General features: G+C 55.6%; 1 protein-coding gene across 1 annotated transcript; it reads left to right on the top strand.

Annotated features, from left to right (window-relative positions):
* Positions 1 to 3961: 3961 nt before the first annotated feature.
* On the top strand, positions 3962 to 7772 carry LOC309680789 (Krueppel-like factor 15; the record flags this gene model as incomplete). The annotated part of the gene is made up of 2 exons (XM_082494518.1): positions 3962 to 4896; positions 7595 to 7772. 2 exons carry the CDS (start codon positions 3962 to 3964, stop codon positions 7770 to 7772), a joined length of 1113 nt encoding a protein of 370 aa, XP_082350644.1.
* Positions 7773 to 8165: the final 393 nt, after the last annotated feature.

The following is an 8165-nucleotide window of genomic DNA, read 5'->3' as shown; positions in this document are numbered from 1 at the left end:
ACCTGAAGGAGCATCTGGTCCAACCCTTCTTGGCAAAAGCATGGTCTAGATAAGATGGCCCAGCACCCTGTCGAGCAGAATCTTAAAAGTGTCCAACGTTGGGGATTCCACCACTTCCCTGGGGAGATCATTCCAATGGCTGATTGTTCTCACTGTGAAAAATTTTCCTGTTGAAGGCAGCCCCAAGGCCATCCTCAGCTCAGCCTTGCAAGGACTCCAACCCAAACTATTCTGATTCCCTCAAGAAGCCACAAGCTGCCTGCAAAGCTACGGTGAGAAGACCCCATGCACCTCCTTATCCCGGCAGCAGCACCTGAACGCTACGGCCCTAACAAAACTATTCCTCTTGAAATGAAAACCCTGTATCCAAACGGATGCCAGCAGCAACCGTTACTGCCGCTACCTGCTGGGACTCGACTTTTTTTTTTTTTTTTCCCTTGAAATGTTGGAGAAATCCAGCCGCTTTCCAGGGTAAATCAGCGGGGAGAGGAGACGATGGCAAACTGCGGCACAGTCCGGGGCATCTCCTCGAGGACCGACTCCAGCGGTCGGACAGGGCAGCAGACCCGGGACAACCCCAACCCGGGCGGTCCGGGGGGGGATGTCTCAGGGCCGGGGAGAGGGGGTTCTGGGCCGGGCAGCCCGCCCAGCCCGCTGCCGTACTGGGCCGTACCGAGCACCGGCCGCCACCGGGGCCGGCGGCCGGAGCCGAGCCCCCGGCGGGGCGGGGCGGGGCGGACCGGGAGCCGCCCCCGCGCCGCGGGAGCCGCCGTGCCAGCATGGACCGGAGCCGGGTAAGGGGGTACGGAGGCGGGGATCCCCTCCGCAGCGCTCCCCGGGAGCCGCCTGCAGCCGCGGAGGGGCGGCTCGGCGGGGGCAGGGGCGGCGGGGGGGCAGCGGGGGGGTGGGGGGGTATGTGTGGGTTTTGTCCTCCCCCCCGGGGATGAAGCGAGTGGCCGGGTCAGGGTCGGTCTCCTCGGCCCCGGGGGCTTCCAGCCTGCCCCTGGCCCTGCGCCCCGCGGTGGGGTTTGGGGGCAGCAGCGGGGACAGACTTTGCCCACACTCGGTTGTCCTCAGTGGGTCGAAGAGTGGGGCATCCCCTTATCGCTGAGGGATCGACTACACGTGGCGCTGGCTCTAAGTGTCTGACTTATTTAAGCACGTTGTAGTTGTCCTGAAAGGCTTTGCGAGTCCCGGGTTTGCACGGACACAGTGGGTGTAAGTCACGGCCCTGAAGAGGTTACAGGTGTTTGTTCCGCGGTGTTTAGTCACGAGAGGAGAGTCGTAACCCTCGGCTGAGTTCCCAGCTCCTGCTTCTTGGCTGACCTTGGGCAAATTACTTTTTCTCTGTGTGCTCAAACTGTGCATCTGCTGATTTCATACAGCAATTAAGAGCTCTTAGGGATCCAAAAAACTATAGGAATAGAAATGCAACATGAAGCCTGAAAATGACGTTGACCTTGTCTTGCAGTATGCTTCACTGAAGGCCAAAGACAGGTCTTCATTTTCTTGCAGTAGCTAATCTGCGATGACAACACCACTGTTGACGTGCATTTTGCAAAAATGCCTTGGATTGACAAGGCGCTGACACCTGTAATAGGTATCTACAAAGTCTGTTAGTAACGGAGCGTGCCACCAGGGTACGCATTTCCCCTACGCAAGGTAGGGTGTCACGATTGCCCCCACTTAGATGGGAAACTGAGGACCAGAGCACGCCAGCAATTACCCCAAGGTTGCACGAGAAGTCTGCAGCAGAGCAGGAGACCCTGCTCAGATCTCCTTAGTCCCAAGCCTGCAGCTTAACCACCAGACCTTCCTGCCCTCTGGTTGTGCTTTTCTTCGTGGTGTTAGTTCAACAGAACTGCTCACTCTGAATTTGCAAGATACGTATTAAATGAGGCTCCTGAGCCTAGGAGTTTATAGTTTAATTGAGTTGTCCTGGGGGCGTACTGAAGGGATGGTGACCTCCTGAGCTGCTCTGCAAGGAGACCTTGTTGGAAAATCAGATTTTAAGACTTTCTGGAAGAGGTAAACAGAAGTGTTTGGTAGCCAGAGGGGGGAAGGCTTTTCTAGCCTCTGAAGCTCGTAGAGTGAGGAGATGGGAGTGAGAGAAGCAGAGATCAGAAAGATCATAAAATTGTTGGGGAGGAAGGAGTGGAATTGGGTGCTGCCTTGAAGGTGATGGTTCAGAGCATGAATTTGTGTTGTGATGAAAACTTGAAGCCTGAAGGTTGAGGTTGGCACAAACACCTTTCTTACCTCATATGTGAGCAGCGCTGGTCTCTGCTCATCGTGACTCGTTGGTGCAGGGTTGTGCTGGGGACAGACGGTGGGCAGCACTGCAAACAGCCCCGAGCAATGTGGCATCTTGCTCTTAGCAGATTTTGAACGATGCGGGGATTATTTCTCTTTGAGGGGAAGAGCCTTCATATCACATCCAGGCTGCTTCTCAAAAATCCCCTTTCCCAGCTCTCAGGACCCTGGGGAAGCACTGATAACAAGGACTGGCTTGACTGGTTTGCAGCTCTGCAGAAATCTCACGGACTCAGTCACTTACTCTGGAAAAGGTTCATAAGGGACTTTGGCATAGGCTTTCTTTCTCTTGGAAACTCACCTTCTGCATTAAATGTAAAAAGATCCTGCCGCCTTGGGTGGTGAGGTGTTGCAGGAGCAGGATGCGACCTCCAGGCTGCCCTCACCCAGGGGCAGGGACGGTGCTCCCAACCCCATGAGCCACAGCCTGGCCGGTGGGGTTTGATGTGTTGAATCGTGGGAGACCAGCCACCTTGTGGAGACCGCGCAGCTCTAACCTGGAGATATTCTGATTTTTCTCACCTGTTTTGAAACGTGGTGTTTGTGTCCTCAAGGGCCCCGTGAGCTGACCCCAGACAGTCTGTCTGCGATGCTTTCTGGAGGTGTGGCTGAGCTCGGGCAGACCTGCCTCAACCGGCTGTAAAGGCGCTTGTTCAGGCACCGATAGCCGACGTAACCGCAGCAGCGCGGTTGCTGGTGAACGCTCACCACAGCCCCGAGCAGTTTGGCAGCAGGAACTCTCATGGCTGTCTTGTTATCTGTTCCCAAAGCAGTTCGCTTTAATCCAGCCGTGATAGGTCTGTGGCAGGTTGCGGTTGTACCAACATTTGCAGCGCGGAGAAGCCGGGACCCTCTCTTGGATCTGAATTCACTCCTAGTTGTAAGCCACAAGTCATCCTCTCTGCCATCTAGCAGCACGTACCTGCCCTCTGGCGCAGGCGGAAGAGGGATGAAGTGCTTCATTGTGTATTTTTAGCTTAACAAACTCCTCAGAGAAGTTTGCTTCTGGGGGGAATCTAGCTCTTTGCAGCCTGTTGGCGTCCTGCATAGGAAAGCGGTTAACGTGTTTTTTCAGCAACAGACTAAAACCCAAAGGCCACTGACTAGTTTTGATGTTTTCTTTCTAATCATAGAATCACAGAGTGGTTTATGTTGGAAGGGACCTTGAAGATCATCCAGGGCCCCCCCCTGCCCTGGGCAGGGACACCTCCCCCCAGCCCAGGTTGCTCCCAGCCCCGTCCAACCCGGCCTTGAGCACCCCCAGGGATGGGGCAGCCACAGCTTCTCGGGGCACCCTGCGCCGGGGGCTCACCGCCCGCACAGTCAATAAAGTTCTTCCTGATATCTAATCTAAATCTCCCTTCTTCTAGTTTGAAGCCATTACCTCTTGTCCTATCCCTACATGCCCTTGTAACAAGTTGTTCCTCAGCTCTCCTGGAGCCCCTTTTGGTACTGCACGGTCCATTTTATTCAAAGGTTGACGTTTTCTTGTTTATTCTTAAAAATAATTTGGAAATAACCATGGTGGTGTTCCCTTGCAGATGAACGAAGACTTCCCCAGCCTCAGGAGCCCCAGCTGAGCTCTTGCAGAGGCTTCTGACCCAGCCGAGCCAAGGGCTTTGTGCGGGTAGAGGACGTGAGTCAACAAATGGTCTCTGTGAGCTGCCAGGAGCTGCCACCCTCCTTGACCAGCTCTTCCTTGCTGGAGAGCTTCGCCGGTGCTCTGCAACGCAGCATGCCGCCAGCCCTTCCACCTGGGCACGGCAGCGAGAGGGCGTCCGGCCACCCAGAAGGCTCCGGCCATCTCCTTGCAGGCAGCACCAGCCACCCTGGAGGCAGCCCAGTCCCCCTGCCCAGTGCAAAGGGGGAAGACACAAAACCCCACGTCGCCGTCTGTGAGGCTCACCTCAGGCTGCCCGACTTCTGCAGCAGCCTCTCCCAGGACTTCATTCCCACCCTGGAGGAGATTGAGGAGTTCCTACGGGAGAAGGCCGAGTTCCTCAAAGACGAAGCAAGCGAGCTTCGCCCAGCTGGAGGGAAGGTCGAGATCAAATCTGAGATCAGCTTAGGGAGCTCTGGGGCACAGCCCGTCTCCAGTGTGGTTCAAGAAGATGTCTCAAACGCTGCTCAGCCTGGAGGGACAGCTGATGGTAGTGACCAGGCAGTAGCTGCTGGGAGCATTCCTGTTGTCCTCCAAATCCAGCCTCTCCAGAGGGACAGTGGCAGCCCGCCAGCGCAGAGTGCCACAGCTGGTGTCAGGGTGGCCCAACTGGTTATCAGCTTGCAGGGCCAAAACCTGTCCCTCCTCCCTCAGGTCCAGCCCCCTGTCACCATCATGGACCAAAAGTACGTCAAAATTGCCCCCCTGCCAGTCGCCGTGAGGCCAGGGGCGCCGGGGGATGTGCGAGAGGTGGCGGTAACCCCCAAGTATCAGAAAGCCCCCCCTTCCCTCGTCCGCGTCCATAAGTGCTCGCACCCCGGCTGCGGCAAGATGTACACCAAGAGTTCCCACCTCAAGGCTCACTTTCGTCGGCACACGGGCGAGAAACCCTACACTTGTGCTTGGCCCAACTGTGGCTGGCGGTAAGTGGGAGCCACGGGATCGGTGGGGGTGGGTGTCCCCGCCAAAGGCCTGCCATCGCTTGCCAAGGTGCAGGAGAGCTCTCGGCTAGTGAAAATCCAGGATAAAATCGCAAGTTTTCTTTCCTGAGCGAATTATAGGTGAGAGCTGGAAGGAGGCCCGGAGGAATAAAGTTTGTTGAGCACTTTGGGTGGTTTTCACTCAGTCCAAAAGTGCTGAAAACCTCCTGCTGGGGAAGCGTAGCTGACGCTCTCCCAAACACCCCAAATCCCCCTTGAAGTGGGTGCCTGAACACCCTCTGGCAATACAGCTTTTCCAAGTGATGTCATTTTGCAAGCTTTCTATGTCTGGTTCAGGACAATTTCTGCAGTTGGGCTACAGAAATGGCTTTTCCCATTAATATTCGTCCCAGGAAATAGGAATCTCAGTGCTTCCTCGGGAGCCAGTGCACCGTTCGGTGTTTGTTTAGCGACCCTTTGCTTTCTCTCGCTGTTTGCCTGCCCTGGCTGCTCGTATCCCTCAGACACCCGCGGGCCTGTAGCGTATCTCCATGTTGCATTTGCTTCTGTTTGCTCTGCAGATGATGGTGGTTGTCATTTTCTTTCATCTGTGTTCCCTCAATTAACCCTGCTTTTTAATCCTGCTGCACTTCTCTTGATTATTTCCCTGCTGTGGTGTTCTCTTCCCGGTACCGCGTAGCTGTCCCGGGGGGCAGGATGCTCAGTACAGCCCTTGGCAAGAAGGGCTGATCGTCCTCAGGTCTTGCGTAGAACTCTTCGTCGGCAGATCTCGAGGCACATCACAGAGAAAACTGGTGCTGGCAGCACTGAGCTTTCCTGGTTTCTTATGCAATGCTTTGGCAGACACTCGCTGCCTCGCTTCCCCGGATGGTGTGTTATGGCTTCTGTCTCGGGGTGGCGAAATTCTGGAAGGTGTGAGACTGGATCTCAATTTTGGGGCTCCCTCTTGCCAAGCTGCTGACCCTTTGCCGTCAGTGATTGTCCCTCCGTTTCACCTATAACCACAGCACACATTTATAGACATCGGCTGCTTTTCCAGTACTGCGGAACCCTCCTGCACCTGATGCCGAGAGCCTGGGCACTGAGACGGGGGACAGTGGCAACCACACCAGCATCACTTTTCCTATGGGAGGGAGGGAAGGGATGGTGCCAGCCCGTACGACAGCGTCCTGCAGGCTGTCCGCGGCGTGGCTGTGCTCTGCTTCTCTTGCTGCCCTGCCCTCCCCCCCGCGGGAGCCGTTATCATCACCTCGGGGGTGATGTACTCGGCTGTGGCTGGGGTTCCCCGGGCTGTGCTCCCTTTTCTAGATGTGGTGAATATACGTGTCGTTTCTCCCGGCCCTGCTTTCTGTGAGGAGCTGAGACCTTAGAACTCACTTCTCGCAATAAAGCTGGAAAAGACTCCAGTGGTTTGCACGGAAGACCCAAGGATGGCCTTGGGATGCATTTTGTTTTCGCAGAGCCCTTTGTAAGCAGCTGCAGTGTTTACTGTACCAGGTGTGAGCTTGAAACCCCATCGCTGGAGTCGGGGGTTACCTCTGAAGCTCCCCGCTTTGTGCTTCTTTGCGTGGGCACGTCTCAGCCAGATGGAAAAACCCTTCCGTCCTAATACTCCTGCCATCTCTGTTGGCTCCTTAGAGGCAGAGTAAATCCCATCCAGTCCTCTCCGGCACTCCCCCCGACACTCGGCCGTGCAAAGCATGCTGAACTCACACCAGCTCCCAGGCCCTGATGAGACCTTTGCGGTGGCGCTCATAAAACTGCTGCGGACCAACCTGTGTGCCGGGTCTGGATCTGTGTGTGCCAGGTGGAAAAAAGGGTGCAGGAGAGTTAACTGGGGATGTGCATGTGGTTAAAGGGACTTTCCAGGTTGTTCAGCTGATCTGCTGCAGGTGTGGGAATTACACAGAGAAGCAGTCTGAGCACCGGGTATTCCCGCGGTCCTCCTTACTGCATCCTCAGAACAGCAGTTAACTTGCTTCGGCATGGGAACCTCTGCTGCCGTGCGCCAGGCTGGGTGCGTTTGCTTTTCCTCCCTTGCGCTCAGTATTGAAACCCGCTCCCAGGCTGCTTCTCTCTCTCCCCAGCTCCCAGTCCAGCCCAGGCTGACAGTGAAAACTCGCTGCCGTTCTGAGAAACAAGGGGGTGCTCAGAGTTTGCAGGGAGAGCCCACGCTCTCGGGAAAAACAAGCCTTTGCTCAACAGCGATGCCCTTCTTGGCTGGATGTGGGAGTCATAGTAAAGCCTTTCCACCCGGGAACAGCGTCCTTTAGTCACTGCCATCTGATGCCCCAAAAAAGCAATTTCTGTCAGCGTCTGCCCTTGGGGATGTCAGCTCCCAAAAGGTTTAAGCAGGTCTAAAATGAAGGAAGTAGGTGGACAGTGTCCTTTAAGAGCAGTGGAAAGAAATGAGGATCTCAGAAGGTGAATTATATTCCTCTTTCCTACCTCTAAATCACCCTGTGGAGGGCTTTATTTCTTCCCATTCCTCCAGCAGGAGCCTGGGGTACCTGTGCCTCACTGGTAAGTTGGATGGAGCTGAGCAGAAGTGACGTGTCTGGGGTCACCCCAAGAGGCCGTGGCACAGACAGACCTCAGCCTCCCTCATGCCGGGGTCCTCATGCTCCCTGTCCTGTCTAGCAGCGAGGGCTGGATCCACCCTGCTTCCCTTCTCCTGCAGGTTCTCCCGGTCGGATGAACTCTCCCGACACAAGCGCTCCCACTCCGGTGTCAAGCCGTACCAGTGTGCCGCCTGCGAGAAGAAGTTTGCCCGCAGTGACCATCTAGCCAAACACGTGAAGATCCACCGGGGTCAGCCGTACAGCCAGCGGACACTTCAGGGCGGCGGCAGAAGTTAAGTCTTTGCTGCTCATCCTTGCGAGGCTGAGTCCAGGAGGCCCCGTGGCCAAGGAAACAGAATGCAAAACCCACTACGCTGACGAAGAAGGGAAAATGACTCTAATAGGAGATGCGCTGTTATACCTCTGTCCAAGGGTGACCTATATTCATGGCCTGTTTCTGGTACTATTGTCCCTCTCTTAAATACATGTGATGGAAACCTAAGTTAATTCAGGGAGTGTGTGTGTAGGGACGCGGGGCCAGGGAAGAGGAGAGCTTTACAAGGTCCCTTTGCACAGCCTGTGGGTGTCCCCTGCCTGCTGCAGTGTGACAGGCAAGAACTGGCTTACAGCTCTCCATCCCCGCTGTGGGACACAGAATCACAGAATGGTTTGTGTTGGAGGGGACCTTAA

Source organism: Vanellus vanellus, assembly GCF_965231255.1.
Source record: "Vanellus vanellus genome assembly, chromosome: 23".
Lineage (NCBI taxonomy): Eukaryota > Metazoa > Chordata > Aves > Charadriiformes > Charadriidae > Vanellus > Vanellus vanellus.
The sequence above is the reverse complement of the archived record's forward strand: the minus strand, read 5'-3'. Positions and strand labels throughout refer to the sequence as shown.